General features: G+C 55.1%; 1 protein-coding gene across 1 annotated transcript; it reads left to right on the plus strand.

Annotated features, from left to right (window-relative positions):
* The first annotated feature begins 1,097 nt into the window (after nucleotides 1-1,097).
* On the plus strand, nucleotides 1,098-25,432 carry LOC147101564 (surfeit locus protein 4). Its single transcript, XM_085965226.1, has 6 exons — nucleotides 1,098-1,204; nucleotides 11,110-11,296; nucleotides 11,381-11,457; nucleotides 19,592-19,635; nucleotides 20,428-20,614; nucleotides 22,904-25,432. The coding sequence occupies exons 1-6, from the start codon at nucleotides 1,157-1,159 to the stop codon at nucleotides 23,168-23,170; spliced, it is 810 nt and encodes a 269-aa protein (XP_085821352.1). The 5' UTR covers nucleotides 1,098-1,156; the 3' UTR covers nucleotides 23,171-25,432.
* Nucleotides 25,433-25,818: the final 386 nt, after the last annotated feature.

Here is a 25,818-nt window from a genome sequence, read left to right on the forward strand (position 1 = left end):
ATCTCTTAATACCCTCACCCAACAAAAATCTATCTGGGCCTGTGTGTATCTATGTCCCTGTATTATCTGGGTCTGTATACAGGTCTATGTGACTGTCTGGGTCTGTGTCTGGGTCTGGGTGTCTATGTGTGGGTCTGTCTGGGTGTCTGTGTCTGTGTCTGGATGTGTGTGTCCCTGGATGTGTATGTCTGAGTTTGTTTGTGTGTGTCTGGGTCTGGGTGTCTATGTGTGGGTCTGTCTGGGTGTCTGTGTCTGGGTCTGGATGTGTGTGTCCCTGGATGTGTATGTCTGAGTTTGTTTGTGTGTGTCTGGGTCTGGGTGTCTATGTGTGGGTCTGTCTGGGTGTCTGTGTCTGGGTCTGGATGTGTGTGTCCCTGGATGTGTATGTCTGAGTTTGTTTGTGTGTGTCTGGGTCTGGATGTGTGTGTCCCTGGATGTGTATGTCTGAGTTTGTTTGTGTGTGTCTGGGTCTGGGTGTCTATGTGTGGGTCTGTCTGGGTGTCTGTGTCTGTGTCTGGATGTGTGTGTCCCTGGATGTGTATGTCTGAGTTTGTTTGTGTGTGTCTGGGTCTGGATGTGTGTGTCCCTGGATGTGTATGTCTGAGTTTGTTTGTGTGTGTCTGGGTCTGGGTGTCTATGTGTGGGTCTGTCTGGGTGTCTGTGTCTGGGTCTGGATGTGTGTGTCCCTGGATGTGTATGTCTGAGTTTGTTTGTGTGTGTCTGGGTCTGGATGTGTGTGTCCCTGGATGTGTATGTCTGAGTTTGTTTGTGTGTGTCTGGGTCTGGATGTGTGTGGGTCTGTGTGTGGGTCTGGGTGTCTGTGTCTCTGAATGTGTGTGTCTGGGTCTGTTTGTGTGTGTCTGGGTCTGGATGTGTGTGTGGGTTTGGGTGTCTGTGTCTGGGTCTGGGTCTGGATGTGTTTCTGGATCTGTCTAGGTCTGTGTCTGGGTGTCTATGTGTGGGTGTGTCTGGGTGTCTGGGTGTGGGGGTGGGTCTGGGTGTCTGGGTCTGGGTCTGATGCCTGATTTGCATCCCCCTGTTGCCCCGCCCCGCTGATTTGCATAGCCCCGCCCTCCGACGTGGCAGCGACTGGGCCCCGCCCCCGAGCGTCACTTCCGGCGGGAGTCGGAGCGGCGGCGGGAGCGAGAGCGGCGCCATGGGGCAGAGAGACATGATGGGCGCGGCGGAGGACATCGCCGACCAGGTACCGCGGCCCCGGCCCTGGCCCTGGCCCTCACCTCACCCCGGGCCCACTCCACCCCGGACCGCCACCCGGGGCTCGCTTCACTCGGGGGGGCCCGGCCCGGCCCCCCCACAGGCCCCCGGCCCCACTCCCCCCGCCGCCTCGCTTCTTTCCGCTGTGAATATAATGAGATTATAATCTCACTGACGCCGCCAACAAAGTTCCCTTAAATTAATCTGATTGTCCTTTTTCAATTTGTGAAAGGAAAGCTCCAGAGTTTATTAACAGCAGTTTTTATATTGTATTCAAATTGGAAGTGCTTGGGGAGGAGGGAGTTTGTGACCAGGCTGCTGCTTTTTATTGGTCCCGAGATAACTTTGATTTGTATAGAATCAATATCTTCTATTAAAAATCTACATGTACTATAGTGGAAATCTATGTAAACATGTCACGCTGTAATTCCACCCTCCGGCCTGTAGCGGCGCTGTGGCGCCAGTTTGTATCTCGCCCGTACAACAGCGCTTTAAAGTAACTCCATAACCTCTCAACCAATGCTCCCCCTAAGTATCGCCATGGGTGCGGGGACTGTTTATTTAAATGTATATCTTCCAGGAGGCGGCCTGTGTGGTCCCCTCACAGATTGGGGCGCAGTTTCCAGGGAATGTTGCTTCAGACCCAATTTATTACTTTGTGCAGTAACTGTTGCAATGCAGGCAAATGTGAGCCAAGCAACTGGAGTCACATGTAGGCCCAGACCGGGTAAGGACGGCACCTCTGACAGTGCAGCACTCAGTCAGTACTGCCCCTCCGACAGTGCAGCGCTCCCTCAGTACTGCCCCTCCGACAGTGCAGCGCTCCCTCAGTACTGCCCCTCTGACAGTGTGGCGCTCCCTCAGTACCGCCCCTCCGACCGTGCGGCGCTCCCTCAGTGCCGCCCCTCCGACAGTGCGGCGCTCCCTCAGTGCCGCCCCTCCGACAGTGCGGCGCTCCCTCAGTGCCGCCCCTCCGACCGTGCGGCGCTCCCTCAGTGCTGCCCCTCCGACCGTGCGGCGCTCCCTCAGTGCTGCCCCTCCGACAGTGCGGCGCTCCCTCAGTGCTGCCCCTCCGACAGTGCGGCGCTCCCTCAGTGCTGCCCCTCCGACAGTGCGGCGCACCCTCAGTGCTGCCCCTCCGACAGTGCGGCGCTCCCTCAGTGCTGCCCGTCCGACAGTGCGGCGCTCCCTCAGTACTGCCCCTCCGACAGTGCCCCTCCGACAGTGCGGCGCTCCCTCAGTACTGCCCCTCCGACAGTGCGGCGCTCCCTCAGTACTGCCCCTCCGACAGTGCCGCACTCCCTTAGTACTGCACTGGGCGTATCAGCCTGTATTATGGGCTCGGGTCTCTGGAGTGGGTTAAAACATTTATGGGGAATTTTTCACTGGATCTACTGCCACATTCTGCCCTGACGTGACTGGACGACCCACAAGAAGTAAACTTGAGGTCAGGAGCTGCTTTTGTCACATTGTATCACCAGTACGGCATCTGCGAGTTTGGTGGTCAGTGCTGTTGGGTTAATGACCCCTCACTGCTGCTGGATAAGTACTGAGCAGCCCGAATGGTCACAATGACCCCATTAGATAGATTTCTTTCAGAAAATAACATTTTTGGACACAGTATCTGAGTAATGAGACATGAGGTGTGGTGAGTGCAGCGAGCTCGGGAGGAATGGGGTACTCTGGACCTCTGGTTCCCAAAGCTCTCCCCCACTGGGGGTTTTCCTCACCTCATGTCTGGGTCTGTTGTAGACTCACTGATAGAGATTGATCGCTGGGATTATCATTGGATCACTCGACTACAGTTCCCACCAGTTAAACGTCCGTGTTTAAAACAGGCAATCGCTTGTATTGGGCAAAAAACAGTGACCACTTTCCATTTGCCAGTTACGGCGTTTTAAGTACTGCCGGTTATTTTAGGAAGAAATGGCCGTGTTTCCTCGTCAGATCCTGCAATTTCGTAGTGTAGAGTAACTTGAGAAAACAATGGCAGTGTGGCTCCCCATCACATTTAAGCCAGGAGGCTGTGGTGTCGTAGAACTGTAGCCCAATTTTAAGACCTTCTAGATTGTCTAGAAAGTTATAAAACTTTGTTTGGGTTTATTTTGTAACACTCTAATAAAGCGGACAGTTTGTTTTCTGCTTTGCTAACGTGAAAAAAAAGTAATCGTCTGGGGAGTAGGGTTCTGTACATGTGTCCATGGATGGTCTGCTAAATGCTTATTGCCCTCCCCAGACCTGCAGTCCTATAACTGCCTAATAATAGCTGGTAATAACCCGAACCCCAGGACACTTAGTCTTAATACAAAAACAAAACACTGCGGATGCTGGAAATCTGACAGAAACAGAAAATGCTGGAAATACTCAGGAGGTCAGGCAGCATCTGTGGAGAGAGAAACAGAGTTAACGTTTCAGGTCGATGGCCCTTCGTCACAACTGGAAAAGTTAGAGATATACAGGAAACTCTTTTTTATCCGGGACCAGCGTGGTGCCGGTTGATCAAAAAGTCCGGATTACAGAGAGGTATACTAACCAAGGTACGAGAGCCCCGTACACGGCCACAGGTGCAGGAACCCCGGTTACACGGCCACAGATCCAGGAACCCCGGTTACACGGCCACAGATCCAGGAACCCCGGTTACACGGCCACAGACCTAGGAACCCCGGTTACACGGCACTTGTGTGGGAGTCCCGGTTACACGGCCACAGATCCAGGAGTCCCGGTTACACGGCCACAGATCCAGGAACCCCGGTTACACGGCCACTAATATATAGTAAAACTTACCTGAACCGACTCCTGAATTTTGCCGGTTAAGAGAGAGTTTCCTGTAGTAGATTTTAAGCAAGTGCAGAGGCAGCGAGAGGGGAGGAAAGAACAAAAGGGGGAAGGTCTGTGATCGGGTGAAAGGCCGGAGAGATTAAATGACAAAAGGGTGAGGGTGCGAGGCAAAAAGGGACAAGTAAAGAAACAAAAGATCAGTGTAGAGGAGGTGTGAATGGGAATGGCAGAATCATCAGCAACCGTTGCTGTCCAAAAAAATGGTAGCAGTGGTTCTGATGTGAAATTGTTGAAGTGAGTGCGTCCAGGTGTCTGATCGAGAGATGAGCTGCCGTTCCTCGAGCTTCCGTTGCGCTTCATCGGGCAGTGCCGAGGTCAGAGTGGGAGTACAGGATACTAAATTGAAAGGTGTGCAAATAAATCGTTGTTTCACCTGGAAGGAGCGTTCGGGGCCCTGGACGGTGGGATGGGAGGAGGTAAAAGGGCAGGTGTTGCACCTCCTGCGCTTGGAGGGGGAAGGGGAGGGGGTGTTGGGGGCGATTGAAGAGTGGACCAGGGTGTCGTGGAGGGAGCGGTCCCTTCCGAATTCCCATGCGAGCACAGGAGGCGCAACCAGCATCACAAAAAAAAACAGATGATCCGGTCACTATCACGCTGCTGTTTGTGGGAGCTTGCTGTGCGCAAATTGGATGCTGCGTTTCCTATAGTACAACAGCGACCACACTTCAAAAAAATACCTCATTGGCTGTGAAGCGCTTTGGGACGTCCTGAGGTGGTGAAAGCCGCTGGAGAGATGCGAGTCTTTTCTCATGCCCACTTGCAGTGCTGCTGCTGCACGTCACATTGACTTTGCCGGCTTCTCTTTTTGCCGCTGGTTTAGTCCAGCCTTCGGCGTTTACACTGCAAGACCCAGCTCCCTTTGTCTTGGCGGCAGACGTGTAGATATGCGGAGAGCTGGTTCTAAGTCCGTCGCTGGGACAAGCGAGGTGGAGTGAGCCGCTTGACGGCCGGGCGCTGGGTTCCAAACTCTGCGAACCGCTTCAAAATCTCATTAACGGCTCAAGTGGGAGGAAGGGAAACTCCGTTTTTCAGTCCTGGAGTGCGAGGAGCCGTGAACTGGATTCCCAGCATTGACTGGAAGCGGATTGTACGACCAGAACCTCCGGGGAAAACATTTTGAGCTGTTTTGTATTTAATCTTAAATTGCTGATTGTGCAGGGGTTTCCAGCCAGCACAGAGCGATCTCTGTATCTGCTCGCTGTGTCTGTAGCACTGTACAGTCTGAACTCAAGGACACGAATCCACACACAACTAAGTGGCATATGTGTGATTCGAAATAAGTTTTCTGTTGAAATCTGCACTGGGGTAAATATTTGAAAACTTGTTCACAAGAAAAGAAAGAACTCGCGTTTCTCCAGCTCCTCCCACCACCTCGGGACGTCCCAAAGCACTTCACAGCCAGTGAAGTACCTTTTGCAGTATAGTCACTGTTGTAATGTCTAGATTGGCTCCTGGTGTCATCTTTGTAATCAAATCCCTCCATGGCCTCGCCCCGCCCTATCTCTGGAACCTCCTCCAGCCCAGCAACTCTCCGCGATCTCTGCGCTCCTCCAATTCTGGCCTCTTGAGCATCCCCGGTTTTAATCTCCACCATTGGCGGCCGTGCCTGCAGCTGCCTGGGCCCCGAGCTCTGGAATTCCCTCCCTAAACCTCTCCGCCTCTCCACCAGCGTTCGCTTTAAGCTGCGTGGCCGCACAGCGCTCTGAAGGTCCCGCACAGCTGGCTTTTCAAAAGAAAAAATGCTCATGGACGGTATTTTGAATGGGTCGCGCGAACCCCCCAAAAAATTACAGGGAACGTTGCTCTCCGCCTCTCTCTCCTCCTTTAAGACGCTCCTTAAAACCTACGTCTTTGACCAAGCTTTTGGTCACCTGTCCTAATATCTCCTGTGGCTCGGTGTCAGATTTTGTTAATGTTCCTGTGAAGCGCCGCGGGACGTGTTACTCCGTTAAAGGCTGTTGTGTTGAGCAGACTGACTGTACTGTTGCAGATCCGACCTCCCGACACCCAGTGTGACGATCCATGCCGCCATCAGATGCTTCACACTCTGTTACTTGGTGCTTTAATGTTCTGTTCCTGTCTCACTTCAATTTGTGGTTTAATGCTGGCCAGTTTTGGCAGGGGTATGAATTCTGGAATCCTGCGGTACCCGATACAATCGTATTATTTTGCTCACGTTTATTTTTTTTTATTGGGATGAAACATTTTATATTTGCGGGGCTGTTTCCTCTTGCAGCTGGGCTGGGCTTCTGCCAGCGCCGCCCTGTAACTGGTGTTTAAAAGCTGCCTGACCCGGAGTGATTTACTCTCCTGTTTCTGAAGCCCTCTTGCCTCCCTCCCTCCCTCCCTGGCTGGAGCCCGATCCTCTGCGCTCTCCTCCTGCACAGGGCCATTCTTCATTGTGTGAGATCAGACAGGCACTTTGACTGTGTGAGCCGTCACTGAGGAGTACACTCCTCCCGCCCCCACGCGCACCTTGTCCAGCAGTGGTCACTAATCGCAGTCAGTCAAACTCGGTCTGATTTTCACCCCGCCGAGGTCGCTGGGGCCAGCGGTTTGACGTGGTCTGTAGCTCGAAGCAAGCGATCATGGACTTCCTTGTCTATAATTACAGAGCTGCCGACGTCTGCACCACCCTACTGCAAGGTTAACAAGCGCGCCCGATCTGTATAAATCTCTGAGCGAACTCCTTTTATTATAGTGAGTACACAGAATGTACGGCCCAGAAACAGGCCATTCGGCCCACTGCTCCGTGCCGGTGTTTCTGCTCCACACGAGCCTCCTCCCACCCTCTTCCTCTCACCCTATCAGCATATCCTTCTATTCCTTTCTCCCTCATGTGTTTATCCAGCTTCCCCTTAAATGCATCTGTTTAAAATAATTAGAAGGTTCAGAGGGGAGTTGAGGAGAACTTTGTTCACCCAGAGGGTGGTGGGGGTCTGGAACTCACTGCCTGAAAGGGTGGGAGAGGCAGAAACCCTCATCACATTTAAAAAGTACTTGGATATGTGCTTGAAGTGCCGTAACCTGCAGAGCTACGGACCAAGAGCTGGACAGTGGGATTAGGCTGGAGAGCTCTTTCTCGGCCGGCACAGACACGATGGGCCGAATGGCCTCCTTCAGTGCTGTAAATTTCTATGATTCGATCTCTGCGATTCGCCTCAACCACTCCCTGTGGTAGCGAGTTCCACATTCTCACCGCTCTCTGGGGAACGAAGTTTCTCCTGAATTCCCGATTTGATTTATTAGAGACTATCTTATACTGATGGCCCCTAGTCCTGGTCTCCCCCACAAGTGGACAAGTGGAAAGATCCTGCTGATAAATGAACTTTGTTGGTATCTGGTTCTAACCTTGTGTTTCTTTTCTCTGCTCTGTTGTCTGTCCCGTCAGTTTTCCTCTGTGAGTTCTGATTCTCACCGTGTGGCGCTAACCGCACGCTTTGTCCGAGAACTGACTAAACTGCGAGAGCTTGCTGGAGGAGTGTGTTAGTAGCATGCGATGGGCTGGGGCTTTGATTCAATCAGTGTGGGGCTTTTCCACCAGAGCATTGAGCAACTGGGGAGCAGACCAGAGCTGTGCAAGACCTGTCCCCCTGGAGAACAGCTGTTACTCACACAAAGCACTTCCACTCTTGTGTTTATTTTTGAAATCTGCGTCCCATAGGTTGGGTTGGATCAGAGCAATTTTCCTGCCTTGTTCCCTGGGTCTTTTTGCACTGTTCCGAGGACCGGGTGTGTCGAGTGCTGGGTGTCTGGTGGCGATGGAGTGTTAAGGGCAGGGTCGTACCGACGTTTAATGCTGTGATCTGCAGCTTGTTGAGATTCCTAGGAACGGGAGGAGGCCATTCAGCCCCTCGAGCCTCCTTATTGCATTCAATTAGATCACAGCTGATCTGTATCTTGGCTCCATTTACCTGCTTTTGCTCCATACTCCTTAATACCTTTACCTAACAAAAACCTATCAATCTCAGTCTTGAAAGTTTCAACTGACCCCCAGCCTCAACAGCTTTCTGGGCGACAGAGAGTTCCAGATTTCCACTGCCTTTTGTGTGAAGGAGTGTTTCCTGATAACATAAGAAATAGGAACAGGAATAGGTCACTCGGCCCCTCGAGCCTGCTCCGCCATTCAATAAGATCATGGCTGATCTTGGGCTCAAAGCCACTTCCCTGCCTGCTCCCCATAACCCTTCACTCCCTTATCTTGCAAACATCTGTCTATCTCCACCTTAAATGTATTTAATGACCCAGCCTCCACGGCTCTCCGGGGCAGAGAATTCCACAGAGTTACAACCCTCAGAGAAGAAATTCCTCCTCATCTCAGTTCTAAAAGGGCGACCCTTTATTCTAAAACTGTGCCCCCGAGTTTTAGATTTCCCCACGAGGGGAAACATCCTCTCTGCATCTACCTTGTCGAACCCCCTCAGTATCTTATATGTTTCAATAAGATCACCTCTCATTCTTCTAAATTCCAATGAGTATCAGCCCAGCCTGCTCAACCTTTCCTCATAAGTCAACCCCCTCATCTCTGGAATTAACCTAGTGAATCGTCTCTGAACTGCCTCCAATGCAAGTATATCCTTAAATAAGGAGACCAGTTTTCAGTAAACTGTTAATTTGTAGGAATCGCTAGACAGAAAACAGACCAGGGCCCATCGAGTTCACCTTCTCCCATCCTGGCAGTCCCACGATCCAACGATAATGGAGCTGTTGACCAATCACAGCGATCAATCTCTATCACTGAGTCTACAACAGACCCAGACACGAGGTGAGGAAACCCCCAGTGGTGGAGAGCTTTGGGGACCAGAGGTCCAAAGTCGCCTGTTCATACGCGGGTTGCCTGAGTAAGAAGCTGCCATGGCTGGAATTCTCTGGGTTGGTAACGATTCCACTCTCTTCATTCCTTCCCTCCTGGTGGGAGGACCCTGACTGACACATACAGGTGAGGAGATCCGCTCATCTTCCCCGGAAACCCCCGCCCGCCCCCGTAACAGCATCTCCTGCCTCTTGTATGATTCCACCTCCTTCACTCCTGTGTCCCGACAGACACCATGTCTGATATTAATCACTCTTCACGTCGAGAATTCCTGCCATCCATCCTGGTTGCTTTTTGCTGGCCTGTACCCATGCCTTGTAGAATCACACAGCACAGGAGGAGGCCATTTGGCCCATCGGGCCTGTGCTGGCTCGTGGAAAGAGCTCTCCGATCAGTCCCACTCCCCCCGGCTCTTTCCCCACAGCCTGGCACATTTCTCCACGGGTGTCGTTGCGGCTCAGCTTGAATCGCCTGCTACTCCCACTTGACCTCGTGTGGCTCACCCCCTGCTGCCAGGTGGGCGCGGAGGCGGCGAGTGTCTGCAAGCTCTTCAACCTCGGTGCAACAGAGCCGCGTCCCACCTTCACCCAGTGCCCACACCCGGGCACCGTCCAGCGGGGGGACATTTTCCAACCATCGCTGCCTTGCTGAGACCAGTCTGCACAGACGGCGGATTGAACGTAGCCCCCCCCCCCCCCTCTCCCCGGGGGCCTGTGCGGTTCAGACCCAGAACGGGCCGCTCAGCGAGACACTCTGTGCTGTTCAGTGCTGCTCGCCGCTGAGCGTGGAGGCTGGTGTCTGTGTTTATAGCTCTGATTGCACGAGCCGTGCGGCTGCCTGGGGCTGTGGACCCACAATCGGTTTGCATGTGTTTGGGGCTGGGGGCTTGTGGACGGGGGCTGGGGGCACGGGGGCTGGGGCGCTCTGCATGTCACCCACTGACTCTCTGTTTTACACGCCTGCTTTTTCGCAGACGCCCTTGAAAGTGCTGCAGCCAGAAAGGAAGTAAGGGAATGCTGTAAACCTGTTGCTTCGCTCCGGCCTCTCAAGTGGCTTTGTGTCGACACTGAGAGTCGGAGTTGATGAAGTGGAAGCAATACTTCCCTTCTCCATTTTACCAACATACGCACAAAAGGTTAAAGTTCACAAGCACGCTGTGCCAATGAGTATTGAGATCACGTGATCCAGTGACACACTGTTACTGGTGTACAATACTGGTGGGTACAGGTCTGTCACTGTATAACACGGGTACAGTACTGGTGGGTACAGGTCTGTCACTATAACACGGGTACAGTACTGGTGGGTACAGGTCTGTCACTGTATAACACTGGGTACAGTACTGGTGGGTACAGGTCTGTCACTAACACTGGGGTACAGTACTGGTGGGTACAGGTCTGTCACTATAACACGGGTACAGTACTGGTGGGTACAGGTCTGTCACTGTATAACACGGGTACAGTACTGGTGGGTACAGGTCTGTCACTATAACACTGGGGTACAGTACTGGTGGGTACAGGTCTGTCACTAACACTGGGGTACAGTACTGGTGGGTACAGGTCTGTCACTATAACACGGGTACAGTACTGGTGGGTACAGGTCTGTCACTATAACACTGGGGTACAGTACTGGTGGGTACAGGTCTGTCACTATAACACTGGGGTACAGTACTGGTGGGTACAGGTCTGTCACTAACACGGGTACAGTACTGGTGGGTACAGGTCTGTCACTATAACACTGGGGTACAGTACTGGTGGGTGCAGGTCTGTCACTGTATAACACGGGTACAGTACTGGTGGGTACAGGTCTGTCACTAACACTGGGGTACAGTACTGGTGGGTACAGGTCTGTCACTGTATAACACTGGGGTACAGTACTGGTGGGTACAGGTCTGTCACTAACACTGGGGTACAGTACTGGTGGGTACAGGTCTGTCACTGTATAACGGGTACAGTACTGGTGGGTACAGGTCTGTCACTGTATAACACGGGTACAGTACTGGTGGGTACAGGTCTGTCACTAACACTGGGGTACAGTACTGGTGGGTACAGGTCTGTCACTATAACACTGAGGTACAGTACTGGTGGGTACAGGTCGGTCAGTGGCGGTGGGGTCAGTATGATGGACTGAATTAAGATTATTGGCGTTGCAGTGTGTGGTGCCAGCGCTGGTGCAGTGGCTGAGCTGTGCTCCTGAGTTAAAGCTCTGTGTGTTTTCTTTGCTCTGATTCCGTTTTTTATTCCCAGTTTCTGCGGATGACCAAACACTACCTGCCTCACCTCGCCCGCCTGTGTCTGATCAGCACCTTCCTAGAGGACGGTATCCGCATGTGGTTTCAGTGGAACGAGCAGCGGGATTACATCGAGGCCACCTGGAACTGTGGCTATTTCCTGGCTACCTGTTTCGTGCTGATTAATCTCTTGGGGCAATTAGGTGAGAGGCGGTCATTCTACTTTTCATCTTTACCGTACCGCCTTGGATCGTGACCTATTTATTTTTCTATTTCCTTTTCCGCAGGGGGGTGTCTCCTGATATTGAGTAGAAATTTTGTACAATACGCCTGCTTTGGATTGTTTGGAATCATAGCGTTACAGGTGAGCGATGAGGTGGGCGGGGGTTGGATGTTTTCGCGGGCTTTAACAATTATTAACTTGAATCACAGAGGGCTGTAGAATCTCCTGTGTCCAGGGAGCAATAAACTGCCTGGTATAAAATGTGTTTAAGTACTCCTCCGCCCGATGGTGCAGTGGTGAAGAGTCCAGGGTGATCCCCGGTCTGTCTGTCTGTCGTTAGAGGCTGACCTCGGTGTGTCCCTGGGCCAGTAGGGGAAATATCAGCCCCGAATCCCACTCCTTATCGCATCCCAGTGATTCCTGCTGGAAAGAGCGTGAGGGCGCAGGATTGGACTGTCAGTTGTGGCTCAGTGGGTCACGCACACGCCTCAGTCCGAAGGTTGTGAGTTCGAGTCCCACTCCAGACACTTGAGTACAAAAATCCAGGCTGACACTCCCAGTGCAATGCTGAGGGAGGGCCGCACTGTCGGAGGGGCAGTACTGAGGGAGCGCCGCACTGTCGGAGGGGCAGTACTGAGGGAGCGCCGCACTGTCGGAGGGGCAGTACTGAGGGAGCGCCGCACTGTCGGAGGGGCAGTACTGAGGGAGCGCCGCACTGTCGGAGGGGCAGTACTGAGGGAGCGCCGCACTGTCGGAGGGGCAGTACTGAGGGAGCGCCGCACTGTCGGAGGGGCAGTACTGAGGGAGCGCCGCACTGTCGGAGGGGCAGTACTGAGGGAGTGCTGCACTGTCGGAGGGGCAGTACTGAGGGAGCACAGTACTGAGAAGGTGCTGCACTGTTGGAGGGGCAGTGCTGAGGGAGCGTTGCACTGTCGGAGGGGCAGTACTGAGGGAGCGCTGCACTGTCGGAGGGGCAGTACTGAGGGAGCGCCGCACTGTCGGAGGGGCAGTACTGAGGGAGGGCCGCACTGTCGGAGGGGAGGTACTGAGGGAGCACAGTACTGAGAAGGTGCTGCACTGTTGGAGGGGCAGTGCTGAGGGAGCGTTGCACTGTCGGAGGGGCAGTACTGAGGGAGCGCTGCACTGTCGGAGGGGCAGTACTGAGGGAGCGCCGCACTGTCGGAGGGGCAGTACTGAGGGAGGGCCGCACTGTCGGAGGGGAGGTACTGAGGGAGCACAGTACTGAGAAGGTGCTGCACTGTTGGAGGGGCAGTGCTGAGGGAGCGTTGCACTGCCGGAGGGGCAGTACTGAGGGAGTGCTGCACTGTCGGAGGGGAGGTACTGAGGGAGCACTGCACTGTCGGAGGGGCAGTACTGAGAAGGTGCTGCACTGTCGGAGGGGCAGTGCTGAGGGAGCTTTGCACTGTTGGAGGGGCAGTACTGAGGGAGCGCTGTATTGTCGGAGAGGCAGTACTGAGGGTGGGCTGCACTGTGGGAGGGGCAGTACTGAGGGTGTGCTGCACTGTCGGAGGGGTGGTACTGAGGGAGTGCTGCACTGTCGAAGGGGCAGTACTGAGGGAGTGCCGCACTGTCGGAGGGGCAGTACTGAGGGAGCGCCGCACTGTCGGAGGGGAGGTACTGAGGGAGTGCTGCACTGTCGGAGGGGAGGTACTGAGGGAGTGCTGCACTGTTGGAGGGGCAGTACTGAGGGAGTACTGCACTGTCGGAGGGGCAGTACTGAGGGAGCGCTGCATTGTTGGAGGGGTGGTACTGAGGGAGTGCTGCACAGTCGGAGGGGCAGTACTGAGGGAGTGCTGCACTGTTGGAGGGGCAGTACTGAGGGAGCACCGCACTGTCGGAGGGGAAGTACTGAGGGAGTGCCGCACTGTCGGAGGGGCAGTACTGAGGGAGCGCCGCACTGTTGGGGGTGCCGTCTTTCGGATGAGACATTAAACCGAGGCCCAGCCTGCTCTCTTAGGTGGACGTAAAATATCCCGGGGCCTCTACAGTATTTCGAAGAGGAGCAGGGGAGTTCTCCCCGGTGTCCTGGGGCCAATATTCATCCCTCAACCAACATCACTAAAAACATTATCTGGTCATTATCACATTGCTGTTTGTGGGAGCTTGTTGTGCGCAAAGTGGCTGTGAACCGCTTTGGGAGGTCATGGGGTTGTGAAAGGCGCACTAGAAATGCAAGTCTGTCTTGTCTTTTTGGTTCTGATGCCCCCACAGTTGAATAACATGCCTGAACTGGTGGGAAACCCTCTGGTTTGGGCTTATGGTCTGTACCATTTATTGCTGTTACTTGAACAGGGGTGTGGCTTATATTCCTCCGTCGTTCCTCTTGAGTTTCATTCGCCTTTTACCGATGCAGACTCTCTCCCTCCCCCCGTCCCGATGCCCTGTCCCCGCCTGCATTGCACTGTTTCACATTAGAGTCAGAGTTACTGCTTTGAGGCATCTACCATGGAACAAGTGACAGAACTATCTGTGTTTGTGTGTGTGGGGGGGAATCATCCTATTCGATGGGGGAGGGGAGGGGGCTTGACTTCTGCTCAGCGCCCCACCCCCCAACACCCTGACAGCATAGAGATTGGGCACTCTGAACAGGAGTTCAGCCCCTCGAGCCGGTTAGTTCATGGCTGATCTTTATCTCACCTCATTTACTCGCCTTTGCTCCAGGACCCACTTAAACCTTGTGGACTTTGCAAACTTCCCATTGAGTTGGGAGGGAGTCTTCGGAATCTTTGCTATCCCTCTGTTCCCCCCTCTCCCCCCCCCGCACTCCACCCAGTGGGGGAAGGCTCCCTTCTGAGTGGGTTGTACACTGTCCCTCCGTGCTCGGTGTGTGGTACACTGTCCCTCCGTACTCGGCATGTGGTACACTGTCCCTCCGTACTCGGCATGTGGTACAGTGTCCCTCCGTACTCGGCGTGTGGTACACTGTCCCTCGGTACTGGGTGTGTGGTACAGTGTCCCTCCGTACTTGGCGTGTGGTACACTGTCCCTCCGTGCTCGGCATGTGGTACACTGTCCCTCGGTACTGGGTGTGTGGTACAGTGTCCCTCCGTACTTGGCGTGTGGTACACTGTCCCTCCGTACTCGGCGTGTGGTACACTGTCCCTCCGTACTCGGCGTGTGGTACAGTGTCCCACCGTACTGGGTGTGTGGGTACGCTGTCCCTCCGTACTCGGCGTGTGGTACACTGTCCCTCCGTGCTCGGCGTGTGGTACACTGTCCCTCCGTACTGGGCGTGTGGGTACGCTGTCCCTCCGTACTGGGCGTGTGGTACGCTGTCCCTCCGTACTGGGCGTGTGGTACGCTGTCCCTCCGTACTTGGCGTGTGGTACACTGTCCCTCCGTGCTCGGCATGTGGTACACTGTCCCTCGGTACTTGGCGTGTGGTACACTGTCCCTCCGTACTTGGCGTGTGGTACACTGTCCCTCCGTACTTGGCGTGTGGTACACTGTCCCTCCGTACTCGGCGTGTGGTACAGTGTCCCACCGTACTCGGCATGTGGTACACTGTCCCTCCGTACTTGGCGTGTGGTACACTGTCCCTCCGTACTCGGCGTGTGGTACAGTGTCCCACCGTACTCGGCATGTGGTACACTGTCCCTCCGTACTTGGCGTGTGGTACACTGTCCCTCCGTACTCGGCGTGTGGTACACTGTCCCTCCGTACTGGGCGTGTGGTACGCTGTCCCTCCGTACTCGGCATGTGGTACACTGTCCCTCGGTACTGGGTGTGTGGTACAGTGTCCCTCCGTACTGGGCGTGTGGTACGCTGTCCCTCCGTACTCGGCGTGTGGTACACTGTCCCTCCGTACTGGGCGTGTGGTACGCTGTCCCTCCGTACTCGGCATGTGGTACACTGTCCCTCGGTACTGGGTGTGTGGTACACTGTCCCTCCGTACTTGGCGTGTGGTACACTGTCCCTCCGTGCTCGGCATGTGGTACACTGTCCCTCGGTACTGGGTGTGTGGTACAGTGTCCCTCCGTACTCGGCGTGTGGTACAGTGTCCCTCCGTACTTGGCGTGTGGTACACTGTCCCTCCGTACTTGGCGTGTGGTACACTGTCCCTCCGTACTTGGCGTGTGGTACACTGTCCCTCCGTGCTCGGCATGTGGTACACTGTCCCTCGGTACTGGGTGTGTGGTACAGTGTCCCTCCGTACTTGGCGTGTGGTACACTGTCCCTCCGTACTCGGCGTGTGGTACACTGTCCCTCCGTACTCGGCGTGTGGTACACTGTCCCTCCGTACTCGGCGTGTGGTACAGTGTCCCACCGTACTGGGTGTGTGGGTACGCTGTCCCTCCGTACTCGGCGTGTGGTACAGTGTCCCTCCGTACTGGGCGTGTGGTACAGTGTCCCACCGTACTGGGCGTGTGGTACGCTGTCCCTCCGTACTGGGCGTGTGGTACAGTGTCCCACCGTACTGGGCGTGTGGGTACGCTGTCCCTCCGTACTCGGCGTGTGGTACGCTGTCCCTCCGTACTGGGCGTGTGGTACGCTGTCCCACCGTACTGGGCGTGTGGTACGCTGTCCCTCCGTACTGGGCGTGTGGTACACTGTCCCTCCGTGCTCGGCGTGTGGTACACTGTCCCTCTGTACTGGGCGTGTGGTACGCTGTCCCTCCGTACTCGGCGTGTGGTACGCTGTCCCACCGTACTGGGCGTGTGGTACGCTGTCCCTCCGTACTGGGCGTGTGGTACACTGTCCCTCCGTGCTCGGCGTGTGGTACACTGTCCCTCTGTACTGGGCGTGTGGTACACTGTCCCTCCGTGCTCGGCGTGTGGTACACTGTCCCTCCGTACTGGGCGTGTGGTACACTGTCCCTCCGTGCTCGGCGTGTGGTACACTGTCCCTCCGTACTGGGCGTGTGGTACACTGTCCCTCCGTACTCGGCGTGTGGTACGCTGTCCCTCCGTACTCGGCGTGTGGTACGCTGTCCCTCCGTACTCGGCGTGTGGTACGCTGTCCCTACGTACTGGGCGTGTGGTACACTGTCCCTCCGTACTGGGCGTGTGGGTACGCTGTCCCTCCGTACTCGGCGTGTGGTACGCTGTCCCTCCGTGCTCGGCGTGTGGTACACTGTCCCTCTGTACTGGGCGTGTGGTACGCTGTCCCTCCGTACTCGGCGTGTGGTACGCTGTCCCTCCGTACTCGGCGTGTGGTACGCTGTCCCTCCGTACTCGGCGTGTGGTACACTGTCCCTCCGTACTTGGCGTGTGGTACACTGTCCCTCCGTACTCGGCGTGTGGTACGCTGTCCCTCCGTACTCGGTGTGTGGTACAGTGTCCCTCCGTACTCGGCATGTGGTACACTGTCCCTCCGTACTTGGCGTGTGGTACACTGTCCCTCCGTACTCGGCGTGTGGTACAGTGTCCCACCGTACTCGGCATGTGGTACACTGTCCCTCCGTACTTGGCGTGTGGTACACTGTCCCTCCGTACTCGGCGTGTGGTACAGTGTCCCACCGTACTCGGCATGTGGTACACTGTCCCTCCGTACTTGGCGTGTGGTACACTGTCCCTCCGTACTCGGCGTGTGGTACACTGTCCCTCCGTACTGGGCGTGTGGTACGCTGTCCCTCCGTACTCGGCATGTGGTACACTGTCCCTCGGTACTGGGTGTGTGGTACAGTGTCCCTCCGTACTGGGCGTGTGGTACGCTGTCCCTCCGTACTCGGCGTGTGGTACACTGTCCCTCCGTACTGGGCGTGTGGTACGCTGTCCCTCCGTACTCGGCATGTGGTACACTGTCCCTCCGTACTGGGCGTGTGGTACACTGTCCCTCGGTACTGGGTGTGTGGTACACTGTCCCTCCGTACTTGGCGTGTGGTACACTGTCCCTCCGTGCTCGGCATGTGGTACACTGTCCCTCGGTACTGGGTGTGTGGTACAGTGTCCCTCCGTACTCGGCGTGTGGTACAGTGTCCCTCCGTACTTGGCGTGTGGTACACTGTCCCTCCGTACTTGGCGTGTGGTACACTGTCCCTCCGTACTTGGCGTGTGGTACACTGTCCCTCCGTGCTCGGCATGTGGTACACTGTCCCTCGGTACTGGGTGTGTGGTACAGTGTCCCTCCGTACTTGGCGTGTGGTACACTGTCCCTCCGTACTCGGCGTGTGGTACACTGTCCCTCCGTACTCGGCGTGTGGTACAGTGTCCCACCGTACTGGGTGTGTGGGTACGCTGTCCCTCCGTACTCGGCGTGTGGTACGCTGTCCCTCCGTACTGGGCGTGTGGTACGCTGTCCCTCCGTACTGGGCGTGTGGTACAGTGTCCCACCGTACTGGGCGTGTGGTACGCTGTCCCTCCGTACTGGGCGTGTGGTACACTGTCCCTCCGTACTCGGCGTGTGGTACACTGTCCCTCCGTGCTCGGCGTGTGGTACACTGTCCCTCTGTACTGGGCGTGTGGTACGCTGTCCCTCCGTACTCGGCGTGTGGTACACTGTCCCTCCGTACTCGGCGTGTGGTACGCTGTCCCTCCGTACTCGGCGTGTGGTACGCTGTCCCTCCGTACTCGGCGTGTGGTACGCTGTCCCTCCGTACTGGGTGTGTGGTACACTGTCCCTCCGTACTCGGCGTGTGGTACGCTGTCCCTCCGTACTCGGCGTGTGGTACACTGTCCCTCCGTACTGGGCGTGTGGGTACGCTGTCCCTCCGTACTCGGCGTGTGGTACGCTGTCCCTCCGTACTGGGCGTGTGGTACGCTGTCCCTCCGTACTCGGCGTGTGATACGCTGTCCCTCCGTACTGGGCGTGTGGTACGCTGTCCCTCCGTACTGGGCGTGTGGTACGCTGTCCCTCCGTACTCGGCGTGTGGTACGCTGTCCCTCCGTACTCGGCGTGTGGTACGCTGTCCCTCCGTACTCGGCGTGTGGTACACTGTCCCTCCGTACTCGGCGTGTGGTACGCTGTCCCTCCGTACTGGGTGTGTGGTACGCTGTCCCTCCGTACTCGGCGTGTGGTACACTGTCCCTCCGTACTCGGCGTGTGGTACGCTGTCCCTCCGTACTGGGTGTGTGGTACACTGTCCCTCCGTACTCGGCGTGTGGTACGCTGTCCCTCCGTACTGGGCGTGTGGTACACTGTCCCTCCGTACTGGGCGTGTGGTACACTGTCCCTCCGTACTCGGTGTGTGGTACACTGTCCCTCCGTACTGGGCGTGTGGTACAGTGTCCCTCCGTACTCGGCATGTGGTACGCTGTCCCTCCATGCTGGGCGTGTGGTACGCTGTCCCTCCGTACTCGGCATGTGGTACGCTGTCCCTCCATGCTGGGCGTGTGGTACGCTGTCCCTCCGTACTGGGCGTGTGGTACACTGTCCCTCCGTACTGGGCGTGTGGTACACTGTCCCTCCGTACTCGGCGTGTGGTACGCTGTCCCTCCGTACTGGGCGTGTGGTACGCTGTCCCTCCGTACTGGGCGTGTGGTACACTGTCCCTCCGTACTGGGCGTGTGGTACGCTGTCCCTCCGTACTCGGCGTGTGGTACGCTGTCCCTCCGTACTGGGCGTGTGGTACACTGTCCCTCCGTACTGGGCGTGTGGTACACTGTCCCTCCGTACTGGGCGTGTGGGTACGCTGTCCCTCCGTACTCGGCGTGTGGTACGCTGTCCCTCCGTACTGGGCGTGTGGTACGCTGTCCCTCCGTACTGGGTGTGTGGTACACTGTCCCTCCGTACTGGGCGTGTGGTACGCTGTCCCTCCGTACTCGGCGTGTGGTACGCTGTCCCTCCATGCTGGGCGTGTGGTACGCTGTCCCTCCGTACTGGGCGTGTGGTACGCTGTCCCTCCGTACTCGGCGTGTGGTACGCTGTCCCTCCGTACTGGGCGTGTGGTACGCTGTCCCTCCGTACTCGGCGTGTGGTACGCTGTCCCTCCGTACTCGGCGTGTGGTACACTGTCCCTCCATGCTGGGTGTGTGGGTACGCTGTCCCTCCGTACTCGGCGTGTGGTACGCTGTCCCTCCGTACTCGGCGTGTGGTACGCTGTCCCTCCATGCTGGGCGTGTGGTACACTGTCCCTCCGTACTGGGCGTGTGGTACACTGTCCCTCCGTACTGGGCGTGTGGTACACTGTCCCTCCGTACTCGGCGTGTGGTACACTGTCCCTCCGTACTCGGCATGTGGTACGCTGTCCCTCCGTACTCGGCGTGTGGTACGCTGTCCCTCCATGCTGGGCGTGTGGTACGCTGTCCCTCCGTACTCGGTGTGTGGCTGTGCAGCACGGGCTGGTGGACACTAACTGCTGTTTCTTTGGTTCCAGACTGTCGCCTACAGTATTTTATGGGATCTGAAGTTCCTGATGAGGTGCGTATCTTGCCCTGAGCTCTGCCGCGCAGTCTAGTGTCTCCCCCACATTCGAGGACACTGTAATGAGTTGGGGGGGGGTAGTAAACGTGGAGCGCAAACGGCTGTGCGTTAAAACAAGCGGAGGTAAGCTGGCGCATTTGATAGTGAAGTGTTACCAGACATTTTACAAGGACGGGTGAGGCTGTCAGCAGGAGTGGCGGGATGGGACAGGATGGGTGTGGTGGAGTTCGAAGGTGGGAGGAAGGTAGCAAGGTGGTGGGGTTCAGGGGGAGTGTTCCGGGGTTCACTGATGTCCTCTAGGGAAGGAAACCTGCCGTCCTTACCCGGTGGTTGACTCTAAACCGCCCTCTGAAATGGTCGCTCAGTTTGTATCAAACCCACGACCTGCGGTTCAGGAAGAAGGCGGCTCACCACCACCTTCCCAGGGCAACTCGGGATGGGCAATAAATGCCAGCCGTGCCAGCGACGCCCACATCCCGAGAATGAATAAACCCCTGGGAAAAATGAGTCGCCGCTTTCAGGGCGTCGAGAGAAGCAACAAAACAAAAACACACTACAGACATTGGTACTTTATAATCAGTGTTCCCTCTAATCTTATTTTGGGTGCGCGGTCCCTTTAAGGAGCTGAGCGGCCCATTCAAACCTCCGCGCATGCACGTTTTTTCCATTGAGAAACCGGCAAGCAGCCTGCGCGGGAGCTTCAGAAAACCGCGCGGCTACATGGGAGCCTTGTTTATAATGTGCCGGGGCTGTGTGTTGATGCTCTGTCCCCCTCTCTGCTCTGGTTAGGAACCTCGCCCTGGGGGGCGGTTTGCTGCTATTGCTTGCGGAGTCGCGGTCAGAAGGTAAAAGCATGTTTGCCGGCGTTCCGACCATCAGCGAGAGCTCCCCGAAACAGTACATGCAGCTGGGGGGCCGCGTGCTGCTCATCCTGATGTTCATGACGTTGCTGCACTTTAACCCCAGCTTCTTCTCGGTAAGTCTGGAGACAGTGTGGTGCGTTGCGAGTATATTTTATTAATGGCAAATTTAAAAAAACACAGCGTTAACAAGCGGACTCACTCACAAAGCACAATCCTTGTTCTCAAGAACGGTACAGTAACTTCAAGTTAGTGATTAAAACAACAGAAACCATGTTATCCGGGAACAGCGTGGATCTCTGGACTCTCTCCCTTCTCTGCCTCCACATTTGGAACTTCTAGTGCTGTTTTATACCTTGCCTCATCTTGTTACTTCTCCTTTCAGTCTGGCTGTTGTGGGAAATTGATAGATGCAAGATCTAATCAAGCAACAACAACTTGTATTTATATAACGCCTTTAACGTAGTAAAATGTCCCAAGGCGCTTCACAGGAGCGATTATCAAACAAAATTTGACACCGAGCCACAGAAGGAGATATTAGGGCAGGTAATCAAAAGCTGGGTCAAAGAGGTCGGTTTTAAGGAGCGTCTTAAAGGAGGAGGGAGAGGCGGAGAGGTTTAGGGAGGGAATTCCAGAGCTTAGGGTCCAGGCAGCTGAAGGCACGGCCGGCAATGGTGGAGATTAAAATCGGGGGATGCGCAAGAGGCCAGAATTGGAGGAGCGCAGAGATCTCGGGGGGTTGTAAGGCTGGAGGAGGTTACAGAGATAGGGAGGGGCGAGGCCATGGAGGGATTTGAAAACAAGGATGAGAATCAAGGGCTTTGATAGCTGCCAGATCTAACGAAGGACTTCCTGGCCTGTTGGAGAAGCATGCTGGGATACGCACAATATCTAAGTAAGCATGGCTAGGCGTTCTAGGCTGCATCTTACTCTGTTTCCGCTGCAGAGCCATGTCATTTAGAAATAGGGATGGGCGCTCTGGAATTCCCTCCCTATACCCCTCTCCTCCTTTAAGCCACTCTTCTAAACCTCCCTCTTTGACCATGGCTCGGTGTCAAATGTTGTCAAAGCTGGGGTGGTGGAGGGATGTGCGGAGGGGGCCACGCAGATAGCCTCAGCGTCCCTGGGCTAGAGGGGGAGGCGGGTTGGAATCACCCCGGTTTCTCCCTCCTGATCTCCGTGCTGGAAAGAATGCGTGACCTCAAGGGGTTTGATAGGGTAGATGTAGAGATGATGTTTCCACTTGTGGGGGAGACCAGAACTAGGGGCACAGAAAAGAGGCCATTCAGCCCATCGGGCCTGTGCCGGCTCTTTGAAAGAGCTCTCCAATTAGTCCCACTCCCCCCTGCTCTTTCCCCACAGTCCTAAGTATTTATCCAGTTTCCTTTTGAAAGTTATTATTGAATCTGCTCCCACCGCCCTTTCAGGCAGCGCGTTCCAGATCACAACAACTCGCTGCGGAAAAACATTCTCCTCATCTCCCCTCTGGTTCTTTTGCCGATTATCTTCAATCTGTGTCCTCTGGTTACTGACCCTCCTGCCACTGGAAACAGTTTCTTTACCCAGAGAGTGGTGAGAATGTGGAACTCGCTACCACAGGGAGTGGTTGAGGCGAACAGTAGCGATACATTTCAGGGGGAGATCGATAAAACACACGAGGGAGAAAGGAATAGAAGGATATGACGTATGAGGAGAGATTGGGTCGATTGGGCTTATACTCGCTGGAGTTTAGAAGAATGAGAGGGGATCTCATTGAAACTTATAAAATTCTAACAGGACTGGACAGACTAGATGCAGGAAGGATGTTCCCGATGGCGGGGGAGTCCAGAACCAGGGGTCACAGTCTAAGGATAAGGGGTAAGCCATTTAGGACAGAGATGAGGAGGAATTTCTTCACCCAGAGAGTAGTGAACCTGTGGAATTCTCTACCACAGAAGGCAGTTGAGGCCATTTCATTAAATATATTCAAGAAGGAGTTAGATATATTTCTTAAGGCTAAAGGGATCAAGGGATATGGGGAGAAGGCAGGGACAGGGTACTGAATTTGGATGATCAGCCATGATCGCATTGAATGGAGCAGGCTCGAGGGGCCGAATGGCCTACTCCTGCTCCGATCTTCTATGTTTCTGTGATATGCTGATGGGGTGAGGAGCGGGGTGGGAGGAGGCTGGTGTGGAGCACAAACACCGACACGGAGCAGTGAGGCCGAATGGCCTGTTTCTGTGCTGGACATTCGATGCTGACCAGCCCTTGGCGCTAGACTCTCAAAGACTGGTCCACTTGGGTGAGCAGGTGTCTGAAACTCAAATCCCAGCAAGACTCGGCACGTCACTGGGGGAGGGGGTTAATGACAGAGTCTATATTACGTTTGTATATTTATCCCAAATCGGATTGTCTCCACGCAGATTATCCAGAACGTGGTGGGGACGGCTTTGATTGTCCTGGTGGCGATCGGCTTCAAAACCAAGCTGGCCGCCCTGACCCTCGTCATCTGGCTGTTCAGCCTGAACCTCTACTTCAACGCCTTCTGGACTGTCCCCACCTACAAGCCCATGCACGACTTCCTCAAATACGACTTCTTCCAGAGCATGTCTGTGATCGGGGGGCTCCTGCTCGTGGTGGCTCTGGGCCCTGGCGGTGTCTCGATGGATGAGAAGAAGAAAGAGTGGTGATCGGCGCGGCGCCTCCAAAAACCGCAGCCCTCCTCTCCCCTTTCACCCGCTTCCCCCCCCTCCCTCCCTTCCCCCCCACCTCTTTCCCTTCCCCCCTCCTTCTCTCCCATCTCCTCTCTTCCCCCTTTCCCAAAAACCCACTGTTTTGTAGTTTGTGTAATTTTACCCAGATTTCAAAGCATTCGCATATTCAGGGCATGTATTGCTGCACCTGCTCCTATTGGTAACTTCACAAAACGCAGCCTTATTTTTGGGGTTTGTGAATGAATTTAAAATGTCCCAACAAAAAAGTATTTAACGTTCCCACTTTTAACACTGGCTGAGTACTAAAGAATCGAGGCCCTCCCTTTTTATAAAAAAATAGTTAAAATAAAGTCCCAGTTCAGGCTCCTGTTGCTGTGTGGAGGGGAACTCCCTTTGCATATTCACATCCCGAGCACGACTAAGGGAAGCAGTTGGAATATTCTCCCGCCCTCCAGGGTCACAATCTGTGGCTGTCAAATGTCTTATTTAATGACTGCAGGTTACATTTCAGTATAATGGATAAGTTCTCCAGTAGGGTTGGAACAACAGCTCTTCAACTAAAAGAACACTAAGCTGGTCAACGTGAGGTGAGGGTCCCCCCTGTTGTTTAAAGCCTCCCTCCCGCCCTGGGTCTGCCTCTTGTGAGCAAGCTAATGGCTGAGGATTGGGCGTTGCGATTTGTAAGTTGACACAGGGGTGCTCCCTCCTGAGAGTACAGTTCCCATACTCGCTGCTAACCAAAGCTCTTAGCCCCCTCCCTCCGGGCAGTGGGGGGGGGGGGGGGGGTGTCCTACATTCACAAAGGCTGGGTTACCAAGCCCAGCCCCCCTCTCGCGATAGGATTGAAAATGGGCAATGCAGGCTGCCCTTGTAGTTAGTGTACAGAGCAGGCCAGGCAGAGAGGGCTCGGGATCCAATTCCCTGGTCTGTGTCGAGATAAATGATCGGCACCGAGCAGCAGGCGGGGCTTTAGAAGGTGGCAGTACCCCTGGACCAAGGGCTACGGAGGGGAAAATCGACCAGGATTCGCAGTCACTGTCCAGTGGTCCGTGGCAGCGCGCGTGTACACGTGCACCGGATTGGGCTTGACTGAAGCCCCCTGCCCCACCCATCTCCCGTAGAATACACTGCCGTCACTCTCCGGGTTCGTGCGTGAAGAATGTCTCTTCCCCCCCCGGCTGATGTAGCAGACGCCGATCGCATGTGGAACCCTTATCCCAGCCAGAGACAACCCCTTCCAGAGAGCGGCAATGCTGAATTTCACTGACCACCACCAAGAAAGAGGAAGTGTGTTTAAACGTGCAGGGGTCAGCTCGACCATGAATGGGCTGCTACATTTGTAAGTGAAGTTTGCCGAGTGATTCTGATCATGTTAACGATGGAATTGGTATTAACGTTATCGCCCGCGCTGCCGCTGAATATTCGTGTTTTAAAATGAATCTCTCACTGGGGCCGCGCACATCCCGACTCCCAAAGGACAGTTCTCTGCTCAAGGCTCCCGAGACATTTGTTTTTAACAGTGGTCGTACTGTTTCTCTCTCAATCTTTCCCTTAACCTGAGTTTCGGTATTCTGCTAGTCTTTAGTAGCCTGGCCTGCAGCGCAGCAGCAAGAGAAGGCGATTCACTGCCGGCCCCTGTAAAAATGTGTTTCTGTTTTAAAATAAAACTTTAAAAGTGTCTGTACTCCGCATTTGCCCTGTGCTCCGCTCCGGGGCTGGTCTTCCTGCTGCTGATCACCGTCCAGTGACTCCTGCGGGAAAGTGTTTGTGGAACATATTTATGGGGGGGGGCGGTCCAGGCTCGGCCACGACGGCCTCTGCAGACAAATAGCCGGCCGCTGCTCATTGTTCTTCATTGCTCCCGTGGAATTGGACATCTGTGGCCAAAGTCAACCGCAGGAGAGGAGGGAGGGCAAGGAATTATTTATAAAGTACAGCAATAAAGATGGACTCTTGTTCTCAAGACACTCAGTGCAGTCACTGTCAGTATTAGTCAATGTGCCTGATGGGGAGGAGTAACTGCAGTCAGCTGGGGGAAATGTTTACACCGCTCTGTTATTTTCACACGTATAATACAGGTTCAGTGGAGCGACGAGCCGAGCTCTGTCTTGTGGGCTGAGCTCCCGCCCTGTGAACCACTGTTGCTGCAAGAAACCAGGAACCTACGTTTCATTCAGAAAATCTGTTTAATTTGTTAGTTGTTGAAATAAAAGCTGTGACTTTCCCCCCTCCCCCCCACACTGTTGGTTTTCGTACGATTTGTTTTTCAGTTGACGGGGTGGGACTGGCCGGAAGGTCCTGGGTTCCTGGTCTGTGCTCAATTAACGGGCGCACTGCAGCAACTCGCCAAGGCTTTTCGGCAGCACCTCCCAAACCCGCCACCTAGAAGGACCAGGGCAGCAGATGCATGGGACCACCACCACCTCCCAAGTTCCACAGCATCCTGACTTGAAGATATATCGCCGATCCTTCATCGTCGCTGGGTCAAAATCCTGGAACTCCCTAACCGCTGTGGGACACCTTCACCCCATGGACTGCAGCGGTTCAAGGAGGCTGCTCATCACCCTCTCATAGAAACATAGGAGTAGGAGTAGGCCATTCGGCCCCTCGAGCCTGCTCCGCCA

The sequence above is a fragment of the Somniosus microcephalus genome, chromosome 23 (genome assembly GCF_052327205.1).
Source record: "Somniosus microcephalus isolate GS21.2 chromosome 23, FLI_Smic_1.0, whole genome shotgun sequence".
In the NCBI taxonomy this organism is placed as follows: domain Eukaryota; kingdom Metazoa; phylum Chordata; class Chondrichthyes; order Squaliformes; family Somniosidae; genus Somniosus; species Somniosus microcephalus.